Source organism: Diplotaxodon limnothrissa, linkage group LG16, assembly GCF_057381915.1.
Source record: "Diplotaxodon limnothrissa isolate DT_005_m linkage group LG16, D_limnothrissa_male_GT1.1, whole genome shotgun sequence".
Taxonomy (NCBI): domain Eukaryota; kingdom Metazoa; phylum Chordata; class Actinopteri; order Cichliformes; family Cichlidae; genus Diplotaxodon; species Diplotaxodon limnothrissa.
Genome location: NC_140611.1, coordinates 24,658,723 through 24,684,276, shown reverse-complemented (window position 1 = coordinate 24,684,276; position 25,554 = coordinate 24,658,723). Strand labels below are relative to the sequence as shown.

At 38.2% G+C, this 25,554-nt stretch overlaps 1 protein-coding gene across 1 annotated transcript in view; it reads right to left on the bottom strand.

Moving 5' to 3' along the window:
* Window positions 1–686: 686 nt before the first annotated feature.
* Window positions 687–25,554, bottom strand: part of kcnh7b (potassium channel, voltage gated eag related subfamily H, member 7b) — a 42,752-nt gene continuing 17,884 nt past the window's right edge. The window contains exons 4-15 of the mRNA XM_085375072.1: window positions 24,883–25,323; window positions 20,699–20,910; window positions 17,072–17,497; window positions 12,128–12,527; window positions 11,676–11,875; window positions 9,889–10,141; window positions 7,648–7,862; window positions 7,423–7,510; window positions 7,102–7,263; window positions 4,558–4,714; window positions 1,262–1,442; window positions 687–974 (exon numbers count right to left, since the gene is read on the bottom strand). Of these exons, the coding sequence (XP_085231198.1) occupies window positions 687–974; window positions 1,262–1,442; window positions 4,558–4,714; window positions 7,102–7,263; window positions 7,423–7,510; window positions 7,648–7,862; window positions 9,889–10,141; window positions 11,676–11,875; window positions 12,128–12,527; window positions 17,072–17,497; window positions 20,699–20,910; window positions 24,883–25,323 (3,023 nt within the window). The remainder of the gene's footprint in view (window positions 975–1,261; window positions 1,443–4,557; window positions 4,715–7,101; window positions 7,264–7,422; window positions 7,511–7,647; window positions 7,863–9,888; window positions 10,142–11,675; window positions 11,876–12,127; window positions 12,528–17,071; window positions 17,498–20,698; window positions 20,911–24,882; window positions 25,324–25,554) is intronic.

The window sequence follows — 25,554 nt, the reverse complement described above, 5'->3', positions numbered from 1 at the left end:
TTTCCCTGGTTTTGCAGATACCAGCAGGAGGAACCCTATTTGTCTGATGACTGGAGCCTGTCTACTGTGAGGTAGGTCAGTCGGCTCTTCTTGCTTACACTTGGAGCTAGTGTCACTATCCACACCTTCGATTTTGCCCAAGCCACATAGCCCATGCTAGTGTGACCAACTGTGTGGGAACATAAAATGCTGCAATAGTGTGTCTGCAAAAAACACAAAGTCCGTTAACTAGAAAAGCATTTGCAAAACACATTGGTTGTGTATTTCTATCACAACCTAGTGGAGACCAGCATTCTTGCAGAGTAAGAAGAATTTAATTAAAAATGCTGAAATGCTGTCCTCATGGGTTAAATAGGTGCATCAAGATTAAGTGGGCATCACCATGTAAGTTTAAAGAGCAAAAATGAATGAGGATGATGATGATTATGGATTCAATCCTGTTTTGACAGAACTACTGTTAAAATATGTAACTATTGTTACATATTATACTGGCAGCTGCAGGAATAGTTTCTTAATTCCGTGTCAACCACGTAAAACAGTGTTTTGTCTTCATGCACAATGTAAGAACATCTCATTTCTAATACCAAGCCACAGATGACTGTGCCAGCATGCTGATAAAAGAAACTGCTACTTAGTAATTACAGCATTACAACCTCAATATTAGAATACCGTGCTGCAGAAAAGATTTATGGCCTTGGAGACTCTTGGTCTGAGGCAGGTTTATGGAGTCCAGTGGCATTGAGGTTGGAGTCTGAAGGTGACATGGAAGAAGAGGAAGCAGGGTTTTCAGGTGGAAGAAGGATCAGTGCTGACTGTTGATGCCCTGTGGATGGTTGTTGATGCTGTTGTGCCTCTGCATGTCTCTGCACAAGAAATTCTTTAAGGCTGTCCTCAGTGGGTGCATTCACACTGGCCAAGCTCAACACAGAGTCTTTAGATTCCTGAATGGTGCTCCCTAGTTTTTGGTTGGGGGCCTAAAAAAACAGTTTTTGACAATAATAAGATCTTAGTTGCCTGTGCTGGGGTAAATAATCTCATTATATATATATACATTTAATATCCTGTTTCAGATGTGAAATTATATTTACCCTTAAAACACAACTGTATTTGTAGAAAAACAAACAAACCAACACGTTTTTAGATGTGACATTTAGTTTAACAGTATGAAAAAGTGAAGGGAAAGGTCTCAATGTGTACATAAGTGGAAAACAAATGCTCTATGTAAAATAATGTCTACCAACTAAAGTGATGGCATCCTTACTTGAGTTCCTGCAGAGCTAAAGAAATGGCTTGCATTCAGAGCAGCCGGCTGAACCTTCACTGCAGATCTGTGATAGTCTGGATTAGCAGTCACAGTGCTGTAGGCAGGCGGTCCCAGAGTTGGTTGCCTCTGCAGCAGCTGCAGGATCGCCTGCATATCAGATAACAGCTGAGATTCTAGCCTAAAAAAAAAAAAGGACTGATGAGCAAAAACAGACAGATATACTGTATAATATTAGCAAAAGATAAGTATGAAAAGAAAGAGTATTTACGTAACTCGGACAGTGTGAACCTAACTGTGTGTGACAATGGCTGAAAGCACACTCAGATGTGCTTCACTGAGCACTAGATGGAGCCGTTGCTCTGGACAAAATTAAGAGACGGCAACGGTGTGGAAACATTCTGTCAAAGCAATAGATGAAAGACATTGCCCCTGCTAGGAGCGATAATGAGCTTTGTGTGGGACATGTGAATTCTGCATTTACTGTGCAAATAACTATTATACTCATCTGGTAAATCTAATTAAGTCTAGATTTGATCAAAGTTCTATATTTAGGACTTAAGGCAAAAAACCCCAAACCCAACGTGTATTCCATCTAATGCACAAAGACACTGTCAGCCTTTTTGTTTTCCTCATTTAATATGCTGTGGCTCATGAGACACTAAGTAAAAGCAGCCGCACAGTATTTTTCAGCGTACCAAACAATATTTTTCTTGGCTATTTACATAGATGTGTAAAAGAGAAAGGCCACACCGACATTTTTTTCCTGCCACATATGCTTTCAGACTAGTCAAAGCCACAAAAACACCAAAATGACAGAGAAGTGCTGCTCATCCTGCAGCCAGCCAGCATTAAAAAAACAAGGTCAGGTATAGTGCAGTGGATAAAATGCCTTATTTGTGCTTAATAAAATGAGCTTGCCCAGTATTTCAGGCACCCTGATGCGATCTTTCATTCTCTGTGATAATTCCAGCTAAAAATACCATCTGCTGTTCATTTGCGTGTCCGTTTCAGGTGGCTGCTGACTGCAGGTGTGATTCTGAAACTACTGCCAAAGATGTGTTTCTACATTCCAGGAATGACAAAAATAAAATCTATTCATTTTAGGGAAGGTAAAGTACAACGTAGCTGCTAGAAATCAATCTCACCATTTTGTTTCTATCATTATAAATTATTTCAGGCACATTTTTTTCTGAGCGCTCCTTTACCATATAAAGACTTTAGTACCAGGTCATTCTCAAGTTTGATTTGCACCGGTCCTACAATGTTGCATCCTGCTTCCATTAGATCCAACCTCCCACTCCAAGTCCGACAACGACTTCTGCCAGCTAGTTGCCGTCCTCCACCTACTCCTTCACATTTGGTGTAGCCTACTTTTAGCAGTGTGGGAGGTGACATCTTAAAAGAATAAAGCACTGCCTTATCATTTACTGAAATTAATAATAGCATTTATCTGAAAATGCAATGATAAATAAGAATAGTGACAAATATACCGATGCTGTCGCCACAGAACATACCAGAAAATGCTCTAGACTAAAAGACTACCCGAATATTTTTGTGCACAGTGAAAATCCATCATACATTTAATATCCGCTCAAATTAGACAATGCAATTGATAGATAAATCCATTCTTTCTGTTTTTAAGAACTACTATTAATGTTATATATGTAGACTTGAAGACAGTAGAAAAAATAACAACCAATTGAACAAACAGACAAATACATAAACACATAATGCCTCTAGATAAGGCTGCTTCTCTCCCAAATCAGTTTTACAGAATGTTTTGAAAAAATGGAAAAGGCTCCATTTAAAGCCACCATGAGTCACAAGTGAAAATTTGTGACTTTTATGGTGCGCTCGGTTGCTGTAATGTCAGACGTTACATCAGCAGTAGCTATGGTTTACAAATGAGATTTAGATGTTGAATGGAGAAAGTGAGGGGAACAGAGAGGAGCCTTTACCCTGCACTTAAAACTGGAAAAAATATTCCACTCTGCTCCTTCTGAGTCATTTTAAGTGAAATGTTCACTCATATGACTCCATGCATTTTTAATGGGCAGACTGTTGAATCTACCAGTTCAACTGCTGGGTAACAAAAATAACTAATTAGCAAATTACACAGCAGCAACTCAATGCATTTAGTCATGCAGACATGGTCAGGTTGACCGGCTGAAGTGCAAACTGAGCGGTTGGGGAAAAAAGGTGGTTTAAGGGACTTTGAACATGGTATGGTTGTTGGTGACAGATGGGCTGCTGGTATTTCAGAATTTCTACTAATCTACTGACATTTTCTCACACAACCATCTCTTTACAGAGACTGGTATGAAAAAGAGAAAATATCCAGTGAGCAGCACTTCTCTAGATGGAAATGACAGAGTTCAGAGGAGAATTGCCTGGCTGCTTTGAGCTGATAGGATGGCAACAGAGACTCAAATAACCACTCACTATAGCCAAGGTTTGCAAAAGAGTATCTCTGAATGAGAACCGTGTTGAACCTTGAAACAGATGAGTTACAAGAGCTGAAGACCAGATCATGTGCCATTCCTGTCAAATAAAGACAGGGAACTGAAGCCTCAATTCACATAGGTTCATCAAAATTTGACAACAGAAGATCAGAAAAATGTTGCTTGATCTAACAAGTGTCGATTTCTGTAGCAACAACTGGATGGTTGGGTCAGAATTTGGCATAAACATGAAAGCATTGATCCATCCTGTGTTGTATAAATGTTTCAGGTTGCTGGTGGTGTAATGGTGTGGGAGATATGTGGAGCAACTGAGTGCAATCATGTCAACATAGGCCAAAAAAGACAACTTCAGTAAAGGAATGCCCCTGGATAAATGTAAAAAATGTAATCCTATTTTCTTCAGAACAAGTAGAGTTCCAACTTTAACTTCAAAGTTAACCTAAACTTTTCACATTAAAATTAAAGGAGAGAAGTTTTAACATCATTTACTTAAGTAAATTTAGACAATAATCTAGAAATACCGTCCAAAACAGCAACTCTTTGCACCATCTGATAAGATGCTGCACTGTTTCCAAACAGAGATGTGCTAAGCGCAACTGGTAAGTTTAAATGAGAAGAGAAATTTCTGCAATTTCATGTGGCGCCACACGTGAGCTGTGTGGCTGAAATGGCAAACCATTGGTAAAAGAAAAAGGGTTAGTCAAAAAAAAAAGAAGAAAAAAAACAAGCACTGTTATTCACACTAGAAAAGTTCACATTTTCGGGTAATTCATAGTTTATGACAGCAAAGTGAAGCTCAACCATCTGCATGCTGACTCTAAAAATATGTACCTGTTTAAATGGTCCTGAAGCTGACCTAAGCGTTGTTCCACCTCTCCATATGTGATTTCACTGGCAGAATTATCATCCTCTCTCAGGTCCTGGAACTGCGCTGACTCATCCAGGTAGTCTGTAGGCTTCTTACAGGCCCATTTATCACAGCACAGATCTGGAGGACCAAACCAACATGCATGATTTACATCCTCACTTGCAGGTCAGTGCAACGTCATCACTAAACATTACTAAAATAGAATATAATTAATCTCTACAGCAAAGCTGTGTGTAGATCCTTTGTTGTAATTTATCACACTGCTATACCAGGAGAATTATTATATCGGTGTTTTCCAGTTGCAAACTAACCCTGTTATCTCTGTTTGGCACATGGTAGTATTTAACCTGCTGTCTAGTGATATGTGTGGAGCCTCTTTTGTTGTTTTAAACAGAGGGGTGGTTAATTCGGTGATTAAGTTATCTCACTGAACAGACTGTGCAGGTGGCTTTGCACTAATACAATGAGTTGCATAGATTCGTTTAGAGTTTGGGCTGAGGGTGCATTGACAGTCGTTCTCTCGGTCCGACTTTGTATCACGTAGAACCCCAGCTCCAAAACAGTTGGGATACTGGGTACATTTTAACTGGGTAAATTTATTTTATTTTCAATAAAACATAGAAAATCAGGTCATTTTAAATTTGATTATAGCACATATAAACAACAGCACATGGCCTATTGAATCATGCCATTATTTATTTAAAAAAAAAGAAGCCAAAATATAAAAATGGTGTGTGGAAAAACCAAGTATATCCCATGATTCAGCACTTTTACAGCAGCAGTAACGTAAAGTAATTTGAAGTAATTGTTTTCTGTATGACCTTATCAGTCTCTCATATCATTGCGGGGGAATTTTGGCCCACTCTTCTTTACATCATTGCTTCAATTTGCTGAGCTTTGCAGGCATTTGTTTATACACAGCTCTCTTAAGGTCATATCACAGCATTTCAATCAGGCCGAGGTCTGAACTTTGACTGGGCCATTACTGCATCTTGATTCTTTTCTTTTTCAGCCATTCTGTTGCAGATTTTCTGCTGTGCTTGGGGTCATTGTCCTGTTACATGATTCAGTTTTGCTTTAACTGTTGGACAGATGAGTTCACACTTGACTCTAGAATACTTTGGTATGCAGAGGAGTTTAAATGACTGCAAGATACTCAGGTCCTGTGGCTGCAAAATAAGCCCAAATCCTCACCTTCCCACCCTCGATTTGGCAGTTGGTAATACACTGTGTTTGGTTTTCACCAAATGTGGTGTTGTGCATTGTTATCTGGTTTAAATGATGGTTTGTTTACAAGAAGCTCTACAAACTTAACCTTGCAATTTACAATTTCTCTGATTTAGTAGTGTGTCCACTCCTGGAATGACTGGCAACTGTCTTGAATGTTTACCACTTATGAATAATCTTTGTCACTGTAGAATGATGGACGTAAAGTATTTTGGAAATGGCTTTATTACCCCTTTCAGACTAATAAACTGCAGCAATTGGTTCTGAGACCACTGCTGATGTCTTCCCTCCTCAGTATTTTGTTAATGCACACCTGAATGCTCCAGCTGAGCAGTTGCTGCTTTTGGTCCCAAAGTCACGGCTATGGCCAAGCGTTCTCTGTTGCAGCGCCACTGCTTTGGAATAACCTTCCTCTCCATATTAGACAGGCTACATCAGTGCCAGTTTTTAAGTCTTTATTAAAAAACTATTTTTATTCTCTGGCTTTTAACTCTGTGGGTAACTGATATTTTTTTAATGTTCTTTTTTATTGCTATGTCTGGTTTTATTACTATGTGCATATTAGTATTGTACAGCACTTTGGTCTACCAGGTGTGTTTTTAAAGTGCTATATAAATAAATAAATGATGATGATGATGATGAAACGAGCAAACTGTCAAAAGTTATTTTCTACAGAGATAACTTGCACGGGCTGATGATTTTTTGTCTGAAGGACTGCAGTTGCATGCTGTTCCTTTGCCACCTGCACTTATAAAATTGTCTTCAAAAGAATATTAAATGTAGAATAATTTGCGGATGGAATCATATCAATAGTGATCTACAGCATGTAAGGCATTTGTCTGGATACTGGACTAGAAAAAAAAATTAAGAAAAACTGCAAGACCCTGCAGCTCTTCGTATGCATGTCTGCAAGGGAGAATAATGCAGTCTTAAGTCTATGATTTTTGAGACAGATGACATCCTGTCTCTTAGAATTATAATCAGCTGAGCAGCATTTTGGCAGAAGGCAACCTAAATATTTAAATTCCCAAGTTTTTGCTCAAAGCAACTCTAGAAGCCTGGGAACATCCCAACACTCTCCACACAACCAGTCACCCTCTTAGAGCTGCTAATGCAGCGTCAAAGACATTGTCCCTCAGTGTCTTCCCACCACTCACATTAGTGTTTGTCCTACAAATATTCATCACGATTTGCAACACTGCTTTGAAAGTTCTTGCCAAAAAAGCTACAATTTTATCCACCAGATATTTACAATTCATCTGTAAGACAAGATCTGTTACCTTCAAAAGGTGGTTTTCTGTCCAAGCTGTCTCTGACAATAACGTCTGAGTCTAGGCCTCGAACTGTGAGTGAAGAGCGACCCAGAACTACTGAAGATCTCTTTAGGCACGAGTTAGACTCTCTCTCCCTTTGAACTTCTTTAACCATTTCTTTGCTTTCCCCTGTAGAATGGCAATCAGCAGGAGTCAGTGGAATAACACCATATCCCATAGAGGACAGACTTTTGCATATCGGAGCACCAATCCATGAATAATAACAAAGAAAAAAATTTGCAGCCACAAAGCATGCTTGACAAGGTTCTCCTGTATGTTTCTACTGACCTTTAGACAGATCTGCTGTGAAAGAGATTCTTCTTTTCACATTTTTATTTCCCTCACCATCTGAATCACTTTCTTTGACACTACAGGGCTGCAAAATTAAAATGCTTCAATCAGAAAATGTGTCAGTTACCAAGAATAAACAAAAAAACATAATTTAGGCAAATTACAATATGAATACTTGTTATCAAAACACCCATTAAACACATAGGTCCAAAATGTTCTTACATTATCTGCCTTGGTGGAGTCATCTCTCAGGTTGAAAGTAAGCTCCAGGTTGTTGAAGAAGTGATCTGCAAACTCCGGGTACATGTCTAGCACCTCCAGCAAATCTTCTCGCTGAATGGTGCTCAGGTCACAGTAACTCAGAGCCCGCACATCAGCGTTAGACTTTCCAGGCTTGGCATAGAGATGGATCATTTCTCCAAATATGTCATTTTTACCTGGAGGTGACAAACACACAAACAACAGGTAATCTTGACAGTTTTAGTGGGAAGATGTAAAAATGCTGACTTGAGCTACAGTGAGTTCCAAAAAAAGGCATGACGCAGGCATAAATCTCTGCTGCGATTACAATAGGAATTTATTTATCACTCTGATTTCACTAAGGGGCGCAGACGTGTTTGTTTTTGTGGATAATCAAAATCAGACAGCCTCTAATTTCTGTGTAGATCGTCTCCCAGGGCCGGCACATCAGTTGTCTTCCTATCTTTGATCCATTATTTATGTTGAGGAGTAACTACTAACACGCAGCAGCTTTGATGCGATGGGTAAAGGAGGGCTTGATTGCAATTGACACACTTTACTTGTGCACTTCAAAGGCAATTTTTGCACTGATTTTGGCTATCACATAATTAAGCCAGCTCTTCAGTGAACTTGCAAAAAGTGAAAAAACCAAAAAAATCTACGGTAAGCTTAGCTTTTAGTCTGGAGAATAAAAGAGCTTCCTTTGCAGAAATAAGGGCCCATTTTCCAAAGGACGAGAGGCCTGGTTTAAAGGGCATCATGAAAAATCCCTTTGTTGGTGTGGGGGGTTCACTAAATGCCAACAGTGTAAGCAGGGGTTCAGAAGAAAGAGATATGATATGCTGGCTGCCAGTGTGCCTTTCACAGCATGCACCGGACACCTTTCGGCCACAGAGGAAAGCCTCACACAGACTGGTGTGTCTCTCCCCCGCACACAAACACAGAGCTCTCCCCACAACGATTGATTCGGATAAGAGATTAATTCCTCACCTGTAGAACAATGCTAATAGCCTTGCTGGAGTCATGATCATTACAAGAGAAAAATACTTTAACACCATGGGCTGACCATTGCCATGTTAGAGGTTGGTATAGTTCCCCATGTGAGAATAAACTATGGCGATGGAGCATTATAATTATGCTTGAGTGGCTTTTCCACGATAATCACTAATAACACGTTTTGTGTGATGCAGCAACCGTTGCGAAGCTGAAACCTCATTCTTTCAGGTGCAGCTTTAGTGAGAATTAATCTCACGAATAATGAATAAAATCTAATCCAGGCCCGGTCTGGAGTGCATGAATGAAGTTTACCCATGAAGAAAAAATAAATAGACATTTTTCCAGTATTGGTATTTTAACATTGATGCATCAAGCTCAGTATCAATACATAAAGAATGAAAAATATAGCTTCAAATTTAGAGCTGCTAGTTGTTTTAGCCAAATCTCCTTTTTACTGACATTATTTTAATACTCTCTATTTTGCAGCTTTAACTCATTTCCCAGTGCTGTCAAAAAAGTGGCACCATTTTCACTGCGTTCTTTGAAACTGCCAGACAACCTTCCATGAGGCCACTTAATAGAAATGCCAGAGTGTCAAACCTGTCACACAAACACCCCAGAACACTCACAGAAAACGAAATGTGAAAACCCACATGAAGGCACATTTTATTTTGAATTTTCTGATGCTAAATACGCCAAGGTCCAGAACATCTGTGCACATTGAATTCACATGTGGATACTAGAATGTTTCTTGTACAGTATGTGCTTCCTCTCTGACTATATAAACAAAAGGTAAATCTTAAAGATCTTTTTACAAAATCAACAATAAGCTCAAAACAGTATGAGACTAAATTAGACCTGCCTAAAGTTTTAGTTAGCTTGGTGCTGACATTTAACACACAGTCAGCTGAGCGATCTAAATACAACAGGGAGGTGACATTGACTATTACAGTTCATCACATTTCCAGGTGGAGGCAGAGGATTTTATGTGTAGCAGAGACTGACATTATATGCACAAAACTCCTGATAGACATTGGCAAAATGTCAAACAGCACAAAAGAGTTTACTCTGGGTATAAAAAATTTCCATACAGGACTTAAATTTAAAAGCTCTTAATCAACTGAGCACCATCCACCCAACCTACTTATTGTAATTGAGACAAAATATCAAATAAACACTAGATGTTAGTACACATCAGTAAAATGATCAACAAGGGGTTGTATTTACCCAGGATAGCTACCACAATGTCATCTTTCAAGATCTCAATAGAACCACGCGACAGAAAATAGAGAGCAGTGAGCACATCACCACCGTGGACCAGAGTGTCTCCGGGAGGCACATGAGCGGAATTGAAGCGCATGGCCAAGGCCCTCAAGCATCCTTTGGTGGCTCCTTGAAAAGCTTTGCAGTTGTCCAGAAGACAACTGTTGAGGTGAAGGCAGATATCTGCCTGTAGGCACTCGGGAAACCCTTTTAACACCTAAGATGCGGAGAAAAAACAGTAAATAAAGTGCTCAAAACATTTGTTTGATATCCTTACAGAGATGTGTTTCAGAGATAATTGTGACCACATCATCAGATCAGTTTGTCAAGCTTTGTTCTCTCAGATACAAAAGAACACAAGTTAGAAAAAAAAAGCACTTTCAAAAGAACTTTGTATAGAGGTGGCCTCTAAACTTGTGAGTTTTTAAAGAAAACAAAGCAGCCATACACTTGAGGTGGGCTGACAAATACTAGTATTTTGCAAAGGATGGCACTAAAAGGATACTCTCCCCTGTTGATTTTAAGAATTTAATTAATAGCATAAACACAGGCATGCAAGGAAATGTGAAGTACATGCAGGCTTGAATGGATGCTGCCATTACAGAGAAAGGAGAGCATAAGACATATGAAGATATTATGCATATTTTTCAAAAGAAATAGGCTGTCATGACATTGAAATGATTAATATGAATAAACTACACTATAAGCTGAACCGGTAACAAAGCAGATCAGAATCAAAAGTGTGCTATGCGTTTGCATCTACACCTGTTAATCTAGTGTAGTTATGCACTGAATTCATACTCTGATATATAGAATGTACTGAGTGAGTCCATCAAACACTACGTTTACATAACTTACTAAAGCTGAGATAAAACAAAAGTTGTTTTTAAAAAAATATTGTTGGTTTTTGTTTTATAGCACTAAATCACTGAACAAGAATAATGTAAAGCAAACTTTAGACATTACAATAGTAGAGATGTGGTAAGTATTCAGAAAATTACCAGGAGCTAATTCATGGGAACGTAATGGTTTACAAAAAATGTAACATTTGCCTTTTTTTTTCTTAAATAAAGGATTTATTTAACCGTCATTTTCAAAAATGTACCTGGGAATAGACGTCTACTGGTAAACTTGTACTATTACAATCTCAAATGTGAAAAAAAATCTTTGTATGTCTCTAAGTTTAATGTCTTCATTTTATTATATTACTTCCTTCCTCATCATCACAGTATCTGTTGGATTTCCTCACACATGTCCAATTAGCCAGTCGGTCACTTTGGTATGTACAGCACCAGTTGTCTACCTCCCATTTATCAGAATGTTTTTGTATTATGCTGTTAATCTTCCAAGGCATTCCCTTCTCGCCTGTCCCCAGTTAGATTTATTTGCTACAATGCCTGACCTTCAGTGTCTGACCTTAACTTTGATTAGAGACTATCATGTTGAACTTCAGTCTACCTCCTGTGTCCTGCATCTGGGTCTTCTAACCCACAGTCTGTAGACAGCATAATGAGGTTCTTATTTTAAACAGTGATCAGACAGAAACCCATTTTAAAAATTTAAAGAAATTAAATATGTACCTCCTGCTCTTACCAATGAAGAGATGTTAATCCAATTGAAAAGCAGACAAGGGAGAGAAAAAAAGCTCTTTTAGTAGCATGTATTTATATTGTCATCAGTGCAATCACTTGTTTTGTTGGATATCCATATCCATTACAGGGACAGGTGGATGAGTGACTTCAGTTATTTACCGTATTCATATCAATGCCATTAGTGTAGGTCCATGAGTGCTGGAAGTACTCTTCCAGCCTTTGCCTCAGAGGGTTGGGAATTTGATGAAAACGGATGAATTCCTTGACCCGTAACATTTGAGCATGATAGCGGGCCGTACCCGAGTAGAGCCTCTGGATGATGGCAGAAACATTTCCAAAAATGCTGGCATACATCAGGGCTGAAATAAAAAAAAGCAATGAGTGAAGAGAAGGTACTGTTTTTACTACAGTCAGCATATTTACTGCTGTTACCCATGAAGACACAGGTAATTTGATAAAATGTCAACACATTCTGCTTAAAACATATACAATGTTTTGTGAAGGACCTGGAAAAAAGATAGATTTTTGCTCAAAACCCATTCAAGTGATAACAAAAAGAATGAAATAATGGTAAATTGAAATACAACCTGAAAAGCATATAAAATACTCACAGCCAATCAGCATGACACATATAGAAAAGACCTTCTCTGAGTTGGTGTTGGGGGAAACATTTCCAAAGCCCACACTGGTCAGACTGCTGAATGTGAAGTAAAGTGCTGTGACATACTTGTCCTTGATAGAGGGACCAGAGTTAGGATCACTGTAGTTGTATCGCTTTCCAATTGACACGCCCAGATTGTCTAGCCAGCCAATCCTGTGTTCCAAGTAAGGCTTCTCCACATTGCCAATGGCATACCATATACAGGCTAACCAGTGGGCGATAAGGGCAAAGATGCACATGAGCAACATTAGGACTGCAGCTCCGTATTCAGAGTAGCGATCCAGCTTCCTGGCTACACGCACCAATCGCAGAAGCCTTGCTGTCTTCAGCAGGCCAATGAGAGTGGTAGTCTAAAACAAAAATACAATAAGGAAGATTATTAGTAATAGCAACAGTAGTTTGGATGCCAGATCAACGGTTTTAGATATTGCTTCATCATGCTAAAAGATCTGACATGTTATCTACTACTTATCTACTAAACTTGTCTGCATGTGTATTTCCTTTATATTATCAACAAGTCTAAAGCTGTGGGCCAGTTTCACAGTCACTTCACAAACTAATGAGCTTCCTTGAAAGAAAAAACTGGATAAGACACCCCAGAGCTCTTTGGTCAAAGGCAAATTAAGTGAGAAGTAAGGACACCAGCAGCCCATAGATAAATCTTCATTTGTTCAATCCTGAACACAGAGGCACACTCATTTAATGGGTCCCTGGGAGCTGTGTAGCTGCTATGTGTCAATAAGAAATGTGTTAACAACTGTAACTGCAATTCCTATTAAAAGGACCATTTGTTTACCTGACAATTACAGAAGAAAAAGTCCAACAAGAAACAATGACACTTCGTTCATAATCACTTCTTTATATCGTTTACCATTAGTTATCTAAAGGTAAATGAACAAAATTCCACATCATTCTTCTATAAATATTTCAGAATTTCTCTATCTTTTATCAAAATGTTGACAGTCATTGCAGCACAGGTTTACCATTGGTGCAATTTTGGAGGAAATAGGACCGCCACAGTAGTTTCTAACTGAGACTTTAAACTTAAAAAGGGGTTCGATATCTCCCCATCACTGATTTATAATATTAACAAAAATGTACTTTAAAATATTTTCTCACAAAGCAGAAGAAAAAGGTAATATCTTGCATTTCTGCAAACTTCAAATACAGCAGCTTCAGTTTCAATCTGTTATAGTAACCACTCATGGCAGTTTTGAGGCATTTTTGGTAGATTAAGAACACTGAATGAGGGTAAGCTACAATATCTAATTATTGTATATATACAATAACTTATTGTACGTGAGACGCTATACACTATAGCCATATTGTATGTGGCCATAGCGTAAAATAAATGACATTTATTTTTTTACATGCCAAATACTTTATGAGGAACAATGGCATGCACATTTAAAGTTTCTTAGCCCCAGATGCACGTATTTCCTGTTAGCCAGAGATGGGCAGTAACAAACACATACTATACTTAAGTAGAATTTTTATGTATCTATAATACATACCTTTTAACAAATATCTACTTTCTACTACTTCTACTACTACTTTAGGCTTAAACCATTTGAGGGGAGTTATTTCTTGCCACAGCATGCCTTCAAACACCAAACTAATTTGAATCTAAATGGAGGGAACAATAACATATAAAACACAACCTTATTGGTGTATCCCCCACTTGCGCTTATCATACACAAAGAGTTGAAAGAGCCAAAAAACACATAATTTATGCATCATTAATATCACTACACCTAGACGTTAAAGTCAGCCAGAAGCATTGAAGGTGCAGATATCTGTAAGTTGAAGTTACTGTTCTTCCGGATCTATTGCTACACAGCAAGCACAAAGCCAATCACTTCTTTCTTTTTTTGTTTTACATGGCAGCTAATTTCAAAAGCCACATTTCTAGCAGTTAAACAAATATATCGTACACAATGTGTTGCTGAAATTATGATTTTCATTTGCTTTTTAAAGGTTGCTTCATATACTAGTTGTTTTAAATCAGGCAACACTGGCTACTTAAAACAGTCCATTTTAAAACAATGCAGTATGTTGGACCAATGCAAAGCAGCTATAGTGTTCATGGTTAACATCAAGTGTAGCAGACAAATTTAAGGTGATGATGCTGATCAGATTCACTCATTGAATTCTGTCTTTACACTAGATTTATGCTGTCTGGGGTGGGAAATCAGTCAGAGATAGAGCATGTAACCCCAGCTTAAATCTTGTCAAATTGAGTTGGCTAAATCCACAAAGAGCAGCAGCACAGGTCAGTTCATCACAGCCTGTTCACAAAATCTACTGAAGCTCACAACAACAATTATTGTGACTTATTTGTGATTCTTTCCCCCACACTGCTCCACTATAAGTGATCTTAGGGTTCCCATACCAGTTGAATTCCACTTTAACCCTTGATTATCCTCATTTTCCTGTGTGGACGCAAACTGCAATGAAGATAGACAGATGAAATAGAACTGAAATAAAGCCTTCATTCATATCATTGTATTGGTATTATTTTATCATAATATTAATATGACATGAGCTTCAGTTAGCTTTGCGTATAGCAGCTGGTAGAGGAGCAGCTATTTTTTTAATATAATACCTCTTTACTTTAGAGCCTCCACTTTTTTGCTGTTACTTGAGCAACAAAGTTGAATCACTACTTTGTGTACTTCTACGTAATGAATATGTCTACTTTTATCACCTCTACTGTCAGCTATTTTATGATTGTTATTCTTGGCATGTACCAAAATGGTTTCTTGTGAAACACTTATGGGGCATTGGCTATGGGTTAACTAAATTTGTGTCTCTGTGGCCTGTATTTGTTGAATTCAAATCATCCTTTTCTAACCAACACTAGGACAGAACCATTAATTTGCCTTAAAGTATTGTAGCAATTGGTGATCATTTTCTCATTCCCTGTCTACACTCTCTTGTTCAATCTCTCCAGTTAAGTCAAGAATTTCTTGGCTGTGCTTTAATTAAAAGTCTGAATGTCAGTCAGATTTAGACAAGGTGTTTAAAGTCAGAAATAATATCACAGGGCCAGTTTTACACTGATAAATCTGAACAGAGATATATACAGAAAAGCCAACACACAAAAAGGGCAGCAAGAGAAAATCAGAGCATCACCGGTCCAGAAAGAAGGAAAAGAAGACTCAGGGAGGAATTTGAACCTCATATCCAAGTGTGATGTAAGGCTGAATGTAATGTTAATGTAAATATATAGGCAGCTCCACAAAGATTTTTTTTGAAGCTTAAAGCACTTAGATGTTTTAAAATGATAGCCTGTGCTTGTCACACTGACTCAAAATTTATTGTCGAAAACATTGCAAATCTATGCTACAGTTTACTTTTTTATGTTTTATTTACTTACTTAAAACTCACTTTCCACTTACAAAGTCCCTTTTCCCCTTAAGTATGTTAGATCTTCATTAAATCTAAAGTCCTAAACTGATTTAAAATGTGAGGCTTATGTTTGCGTATAATTGCAGTGTGATGGTAAATGAACATTAGTCTCCTTCTCAACCGCTAACAGCGCCTGTTTTACTGATAGATGTGATTCATCCAAAAAGAAAAAAAACAGACAACTGAAACGTAATCAAAGTGAACTGAATGAAATCACAGCATTAACTGTACCTTCACAGGTAGCTGGGTTTTATGGTTACACAGGGCTACACAGCCTCATCACTCTGTCATTCTACTAATCTCTATCAGAAACAACATTTACAGGTTCAAGTCAGGACAAAGCAACCAAATTCACAATGAAACTGCTGGACACTGGACAGTAGTTTATATAATAAACGTTCTCAAAACATTCAGTTTTTCATATTGCCCAGTTTTGCATGATAACTTTCCCAATATGTTCAATACTATGGTAAAACGAAGTTGTTTTTAAAGCAAACAGACACTGAAATCTATTTCACATATTTTTCCTACTCTAATCAAAAGGTTTACTTAAGCGATTGTAGGTTAAAACCGTCTTATTAAGCTGCTAAATTGAATGAGCCTTGTGAAAAACCATCTGCCACTGTCTCGGCTGGTTTTGTTTTCTGAATGAGAATGCTGCTGAGCGGGAATTTTCATGTTCAATCTGACATAAACATCAAGATGGAAAGCTATAAATAGAAGTCATGCAAGCACATGTTCTCACTGTATAACTCTATCTATCTATTTATAGAACAGGAGTCAATTGGTTTTTCATTTTTGGCAAAAGTGGAAGTTAAGTAAACATAGTCACATACTCGTAGTGAGGATGTGCTTTAGTTTCAAATCATGGTCTCGTTTTGTTTGTCACTGTCTGATGAGTGAAACAGATGTCCATGTTCTTTTTGATTTGTTGTCATTTACTGAACTGACTCAGCAGCAGCCGCATTGATGGAAAAGATTATTATGGTTTACTGTATAATCAGGAGCTTTCCGGGTGTAATGGAGTGTCTACAAAGCACGATAAAGCCCTGAAGTGGATCCAGAGCCTTAGGGGACATATCCTACCAACAAACAAGCCAGCAGTCCTGGCAGCCAGCCTACCAATGGACATCTCACATTTGCATGTAAGCTGTGCACACAGCCCTGTTGGCCTGCTCCTCACATAAATGCATCATTGATTGCCATTTGGTAAGCCATTAATCCGTGTAAATGGATTCTAGAATGAGGACCATTCAAAAAAAGGGAAAAAAAAAAGAAGAAAGAAAGAATGAAAGGAAAAAAACATGCAATTTAAAGTAATCTCTATGAAGCCAAAATATTCAGGCTTTAAGTAGTGGAACAGGGGCAAGTACAACAGTCCAAGCATCCCTGGGGTGATGTGCAGTAAAGCTCCCTGGGAGAAAAAAACAACTAGCTGAAAAAAAACTAAATACATGTACAACATTAACAAAAGATTACATACCTCATCTGATCCTGAGCCAAATATTAGAAGATCAAACGGAATTGCTGCCACCATGTCTATAAGGAACCATCCTTTAAAATAATGGATTGCTATCTTGGCTGGGTGGCTGACCACTTCCTCGTTTTGGTTTATATAAGTTGTCCTGAAGTTTATGAGGATGTCAATGATGAACATGATGTCCACAATTAAATCTACTACATTGAGAGGGTTGCAGGAGTATCCGCATTCTCGTCTCTTCTGCTCCTCTTGGTCATTGAGAAGAAAAGCAGCTGAGTACGGAGTGAGGATCGCCGTGTAGATGACCAGCAGCAGGATCAGCCAGTCCCAGACGGCTTTGAATGGGCTGTAGTGAAGGATCGTGAATTTGTCAATGCGAGGTGTTTGGAGTTTGTACTCTGGCAGCACATCTGCTCCGAGGGACAGGACCTGCAGGAATGGTGAGAGAGGGTCAGAAGAGCTACAAAAATCACTTGATTACATCGCTGTCAATTTTTATTTTGGGTCAACCTCTTAGAATAATTGATAATATTACAAGCTATAGGTTTTAAGCTTATGGTGCTTTTTTGGTATAAAACAATATATTTTAAATCTATAATTTGATTAAACACAGTTTCCCATTTCATATATCAAATTCCACGGGTCATTTAATCAGCTCACAGACTTTAAGGAATGAATTGATAACAACTGTGACACCCAATGTGTCCTCTACAGTCAAACCGAGTTAGTCAAAGATAGCCATTATGACAAGTGGATTGCCTCTGACCTGGCACTATAAATAAATGTTACTACCACTTGTTCTCCATTTGCAGAAGGTACATTGAATTACTCTTGGAAAAAGCACTTGATAGACTGAAGAAAAGTAAAGTCTGCATACATTTTAACTGATAGATATGAATTTACTATGCAATGTGGTACCCAAATATTTGTTTTAATTTCCCCAGATGAATGAGCTCTGGTTAGATGGTAAATTATTCAATGTGGTCAGGAAAGCAAAGCCGTTCTCTGTTTCTGGCTTCACAATGTGCGACAGACTAGCAGAAAGGGCTCTCTTATGGCAGAAAATGGTGTACGATTGAGGATGAGGGCAATGGGTCTTTCTATTCTTTTCAGCACATTCCCTTATCTTCAGCACATGAATTATAGATTTCCCCATGCTAGCAGTCAGGAAGCAGATGCAGCGTTCACATCTCTGCAGTGTCTTCAAACTCCAAACTAAAATCAGCAGGGAGGGAGAACATTTAATCACGATGATGGTTCTTTTTCATTTATAGATGAGAAAGCTGTGGTGAAAGAAGTTTAAATATAAAGTTTCTCAGCTTTTCTTTTGCTTGGTTACTGGGCCCCAAAGCATTTTATAGTGTCCTACACAGAGTTCTTAATTTACTGAAATATCCCAAAACAAAACACATTTTGTTATTTATCAGAATAACTGCAACGTTATCCCTAAAGTATACTTTGTTTGGTAGTGTGCACCTGCATGCGAACAAAAATGTCTAATCAGCCAATCACACAGCAGGAGCTCAATACATTCAAGCATATAGACAAGGTCAAGATGCCATGCTGCATTCCAAACAAAGCATGAGAATTGGGAAGAAATGGGTTTTAAGTGATTCTGAATGTGGCATGGTTGTTGGAGGCATACACACTATTTCAGAATCTGCTTCTCTACTGGGATTTTCCCACACAACCATCTCTAGGGTTTACAGAGAATGGCTAGTAAAAGAGAATATATCCAATCCAGCAGTTGATGTGCAAAGGCCGAGATGAAAGGCCAGACTGACAGACCGACAGAAAGACAGTAAATCAACTAACCATGTGTTTTTACCAAGGTATGTAGAAGAAGCACTTGGTATAAACAACAAAAACCATGGATCCACACTGCCTTGTATCACCATTTCAGGCTGGTGGTAATGGGGGATATGTTCTCTTCAGCCTGCTAGAGTATTGTTGCTGACCCTGTCCATACCTTTATGACTACAGTGTACATATCTTTCAGTGGCTGCTTCTATCCATAAAATACACCATGCCACAACTCTCGGATCCTTTCAAACTGGTTTATTGAACATGAAAAACACGACTAGACTCAAATGGCTTCCACAGTCACCAGATTGCAATCCAAAAGAGCACCTTTGTGATGCTATCAAGTCAGGATGGACCAAAATCTATTCTGAAGGCAAAATGGGCGGGGTCATACTAGTAAGGTGTTCATAAAAAAGTGGCCAGCAAGTAAACATTTTACGTTTTTCCCCTCACTTAATTTTATGAAACATTGTTTTTTTTATTAGTTTAAAAATAAAACCGCAATGAATATTGACATGTCTAGCTAGCCCTAGAACCCCTGTTTGTTCAAGTGTTAAGAACATCCACTTGTGACTTGTAAACATAATGAATTAATAGGTTCTATAGGGAGTCAGTGAAATGTTCTTCTTGTTGTTCTGAAACAGAAATAGATGTTTTTTCTCTGATATTGCCACTAAGTTTGCTTCAAGATGAAAGTACTTTCATCACTCGGGACATGTACTGGTATCCTGGGTGGTTTAGGGCTCAGGTGAATATTCAACTTGAATAGTGATATTATAGCAAGAAGGAATGAAAAGAGCTATCAGAATAAATACACTTGTACTCTTGCCCTCGTGCAACTGTGTCCATGGTTCCCAGAGGTGCACTCCAAAGATGCACACATGTACAGATGTAAGACTTGAAACAAAACAGAATTGCAAAACTGGAACTTATCACCAGAATAACTGTAAACTAAAACAAAACATACATTTTTGTCTTAGACTTAGGGATTGAGACTCCTCTAACTCCATTCACTTGTATTTTGACAGCAAGTTATTTGTCAAAATAGGCAATACTAATGTTTCATTTTTCAGCTTATTGTACTAGATATTCAATAAAATCATCGAGTCATTCCAAATCAATACATAGAGTAAACCTACAAAATTAGCAGCATGTTTGTTTGCATGAAGAAAGTGTAGCTGGGCTGGAAAATAATTCCTAGACTGAATATCTGTTTCAACTCCTGGCACTACTCCTCTATTAATGTGGATGGGCAGTAGCCATATGTTATCTCTGCAGCATGATAGACTGTCAGCTGTTTGTTAGCGTCTCCAAAAGTAAGGCTTGTATTGTTTTCATCTTTTGAGTCTATCTGTCATCATGGGAAAAATGGGGAAGAGAAAACTACTGCAAAAATGATTTTGACCACTTTGGTATACACTTCTCTGGTTCAATGCCTCTCTATGTAAAAGTCTTGCTATCTCAGTTGAGTTGAGAAAAATTTAGATGATATTTAGTTATTGGCATTGCGGCTGGTGCGATCTGATTGCAACATGATTTCTTCTTTAATATAATGAGCTGTCAGTGAATCATATCTCATCATCTTCATGGAGGCATCCAATTTCAGAACTACATTTGAAATGATTAGTGCACTGGCAAGCTTCCCATCCATCCCTCTCAGTGACGTTCTTTGAAATAGAGAACCAAGGATATGTGTGGAAAGGTGGATGGATGGATGGATTTCTAAGAGTTGGACCCAGGTCAGAGAAATGGTAGCTGAGAGAGTTTTGCAAGTCAAACAATAACAGATGCTTCAATGTAAAAATAAATTGGAATTTTCAGACTCACCTGTGTGACCTTTTCTGTTACATTGTGAGTTCTTTCTTTAACCTTTGGTGCTATGATGGGTTTCTCACTTGTTGGTGGAGAGTGGGTCTTCTTCTCTGTCCCCTCTGAGAAGTTGAGTGCAATCAGGGGGATCTTGTTGATAGTGCTATATTTGTTGATGTTTGAATCAGAGGTAGAGCCAAGAAGGCTGGACTTCACGTGGTTGAAAGGGCCTAGTGTTCAAGAGCAAATGGCAGCCACATTAGTAACCTTGGCAAGATGTAGAGGTTAACACAGTATTTGGTGGGTTTTTTTGTTGTTGAATAAATATTAAGAAATTACCTGCTTCACCCTGATTAAACAAGAAATTTTTTAATCTCCTGTCCATTTTTAGGTATTATGGCAATATAACCATAATAAGCTGAGCTTTGTATACTGTAAATCTATTTCTAGCCAGAGAGAATAACAGCCTCATTTACTGTACATGCACATCACCATTGACTAATGTAATCTTACATCAACTGATAGTGGAGGAACTACTGGGAATTTTTAGTATTTTTTCACCCAAGAAAAAATGTGCTACAACACATCTAACGTGCTTTTAGAGCTGCGGTTGGCTGTGAATTAAAGCCTACTAGGAATCGGGGGGGAAACTGATTTATTCATACACAAGCCTTTAAATTACATATGCCTAAAAAGCAATGTTTTCACCTTCTGTTTTTCTCATTATGGAACGCCAGGACTGCCATAATGAATTAATTAAATACACCATTAAATAATTAATTAAATGTGGCAATAATTAATTAAAATTGGAATTAATTAATTAAATAAATAGTTATGACACATGTAATTAATTAATTATTGACACATTTAATTAATTATTTATGTATTTCACATTTTAATTAATTATTGACACATTTAATCAATTAATTATTGACACATTTAATTAATTATTTATGTATTTCACATTTTAATTAATTATTGACACATTTAATTAATTATTGACACATTTAATTAATTATTTAATGATATATTTATTTATTTCATTTTGGCAGTCCTGGCGCCTGGCTCTCGTCATGAAATAATTTTATCTGTCAGCCTCACCCATCAAACTCAGGGGGCGGGGTTAACGCTGCCCATGCAGCTTCTCTAACATTTGATTGGTTGCCGTGCAAAGTAAGTCAAAACAGGTCGATCCTAGATAATCGATTGCTTGTGTAGACTTGGGGCAGCCAGTTATCCCAGAATGCAGATCAAATCACAGGCAGCAATGGTGGTGGTGTAGTTTTAAAATACCCCGTTTTTCTGTCACCAGCTACACTTTTAACAGTGTTTTAGCCGCGAATGTCGCGCCGTATGTCTGGTCAGGTTGTCAACATAGAACATGCTTGCAAAAGTGCTCAGATGTTTTCAGAGATTTCACTAGCTCTGCTAACAGTTAGCATGCAGAGCGCACCGAGGGGGTACATTAACCGGTTTGTTTACATATTCCACTCTCCGTGTTCCACATGTTGCATTCGCAGATTCTCATTTTCACCGAACGATCGTCTCTTTCCGCCTGGTCTTGTGTCTCTGTGCTTCTGTAACATAAAGAACGAGCTGACATTTTTCTCACGAAACCAGCGATCAGCTCAGCAGACCCTCAGTTTACCTGCATGCATCCTCCTCCTCATCTGTCAGCTGTTTAACACCTGCTGCTAATTCAAGAAACACGCCTAGTTACCTGGTGATAGTCACAGTTTAACTGGGCAGCCGGTGCTCGATATAACGCAATGTCAGCGCATTTTTCTGCACAAGATAAGTAAATATAGTATTTTCCCCGAGCGCAGAGCTGCTGGAGCTTGTTTCCTTACAGAGCACTTTATAGGCGAGCCAGCTTTATCAGCGGCTGATGTCCAATCACCAGCACACAGCTTTCAAACCTCAGCTGAGTTTTAGCTCTCAGTGGTTAAACGCTGGACTTCATTCACTCAGGTTCTGTCTGTCGGGTCACGTTTACTTCGCTGTTTTATTTACAACTGAGCAAATCGGTTTGGCTGAGGTTAAAGTTACGTTTCATAACTGCATAGTTTCACAGACGTTTAATGGTTCACTGGCACATGTGTTAGACTGAACTATCATCTAAATATCATCTGTTTTTTAATAGTTATTCAACTGTATTCTAAGCACCAGCTGTCTGTTAGAATGTGATTTTTTTTCTCTCTCTGTTGGCAGAGGTATAAAAATGCGCAGGAAAATCTGACGTGCATGGCGAACTTCACCGACGATATTTAGGGAGGAATAAACACACATCAAACATAAATGAACCATTTGCCTGTCTCCATAATTGAGAGCATTTTCTCTTCTTATGTCAACACTCTCTCTCTCTCTCTCTCTCTTTTTTTTTTTTTTTGCTTTTTCGGTCATGTTATGTTTACCTGTCAAAGGCTTGTTACAAACTATGAAACACATTGTGCAGACTTCTGGATGTTAGAAGAAAACGAATACTGCTCATGAATGAGACTAAAGGCAGGAAGGTGTCCTTTAAAACTAAACATGTTAATAGGACCTCCCTGTTTATATCATAGTTTATGATATAGCATGTGTATTTCAGTAATAGCCTGCTGAGGCCACTATACGTGCTGGCCTCATATCAAATGTGAAGGCAGACTGAGTCTATGTTTGACGTTTGTTTATATCTAATCTTCCTTTTCAAACATTTAAACAGCAGCGAGTCTGCAGCTGAGGGAATACAAATTCAAATTGTCGGAACAGGTTTGCTCGTTTCTTGGATTCATTTGGTGATTTATTAAATGTATAACTGTTATTCTAATCTGCTGCTGAGTCTCTTACACTTTTCTTTATGCTGTATATTTTCACGTCTCTGGAATAGTTGGCAGTTAGATAGTCAGCTGGGAAACTTTGTGTTAACTCATGGAGCTGAGGATATCGTGGATATGCTGACCTCGCTGCGTGGTGTACAGAGCGAGGTCAGCATGATTAATATTCACAATAAAAATATTAGCCGAACATCATGAAGTCTGTATGTGTTTCATAGTGTCGAACAACCTTTGTACAGTTAAAGCCAGCAGTTACTACATGACGGAAACACCAACGTTATCTCTTTTATGTGTTTATACACAGGTCACGCTGATTACTGAACAAAAACCCAAAGATCAGATGTTAAACAGATTTATTTGCTCTCTCTCCTCCTTAAACATGTTTTTAATGTTAGTTATAATTCAGAATTGGCGACTGAAACACGTAGGACACATAAGAACATCAGGAAATAAAACACCGATAAATATAACCTCAGTAAAAGAAGTCAGCGGGGGTTACTACAGCTGTGTACCGGGGCCTGCGCTTTGTCGGTGGGATTGCTTGCGAGGCGAGCGGGTCTATCCCACGCTTTGCCGTGAGACTGGGATGACATCTCCGAAATCATCGAAGCACTTTTGCAAAGAGGCTGTATCTTGACAAACCGACCAGACACATGAAGATTAAACCACTACATTCTCGGCTAAAAAATATTAAAACGGTATTTGGTAACACACAAACAGGGTTTTTCAAAGCTCAGTTCTGTTAGCTTCCACATGCCGGTTGTTGTGTGCTAGAAACAATGGCCACCAGGCCAAAGCAATGGTTTTGACTCGATCAGCGTTAACCCCGCCCCCTGAGTTTGATGGGTGAGGCTGACAGATAAAATTATTTCATGATGAGAGCCAGGCACCAAGACTGCCAAAATGAAATAAATAAATATATCATTAAATAATTAATTAAATGTGTCAATAATTAATTAAATGTGTCAATAATTAATTAAAATGTGAAATACATAAATAATACATAAACCTTGCAAAAGAGGTTTTTAATCTCAATGGGACTTTTCCTGGTTAAATAAAGGTTAATAATAATAATAATTAATTAAATATGTCAATAATTAATTAATTAAATGTGTCAATAATTAATTAAAACGTGAAATACATAAATAATTAATTAAATGTGTCAATAATTAATTAATTACATATATCATAACTATTTATTTAATTAATTAATTCCAATTTTAATTAATTATTGCCACATTTAATTAATTATTTAATGGTGTATTTAATTAATTCATTATGGCAGTCCTGGCGTTCCATAATTGTAAGGTGTTGGCTGGGCCAATATATTAATACGACATAACACAGACAGAAGCTACAAGTTATAGAGCGTAGTGTAGCACATACCTTCATTTGTATGGCGATCCCTGAATAAGTTTTTTGAATTGGAACTATAGCCTTCAATTTCATGAACGGATGAGGCCCTTCTCATGCTGCTGATGCTGCCTCTGGGGAAGGTATTTGACAGGGAGGTAGAGGACTGGTGTGGCTCCGAATGGTAGAGTTTCTCCCAGGGGAGTTTAGGGGATGAATGGTCAAGTGGTTCAGGACCGATGCTAGCCTGGGAGGAGTGGTGGCTTGAGCCTATGAGGGCATGTGTGTCATTGGCCTCAATGGGACTGCAAATGCTCTTGGTGGGTGATGGGAAACTCTCCAGGGCCACTGAGTCCTCATCCTCTTTGGGCAAGTCCACCATCACAGCATCTGGGTCCTCTTGCGGAAGAGATTGCTTGTTGGTATTCATCAGGCTCAAAGCAGCCTGGCGGAAACGGAAGAATCTACTCCTCCCTAAAAATAGAAAGGACATTGAGAGAAGACCTCAATGTACAGCACAGTAATATGTATATCTATAAATATATTTAATAGCCCCAGGAGCATGTCTGATATTGTTTTCCATTGTGAGTTTTCTATTGTGTATGTGTCATCATTGACTGATTGCTGTAGTGCTGGTGATTTTTTTTTTGTGTTCCTTATGTGTTCTAGTCCTTAATGTGTAATAAACCTTTATTTTGGTTGGTT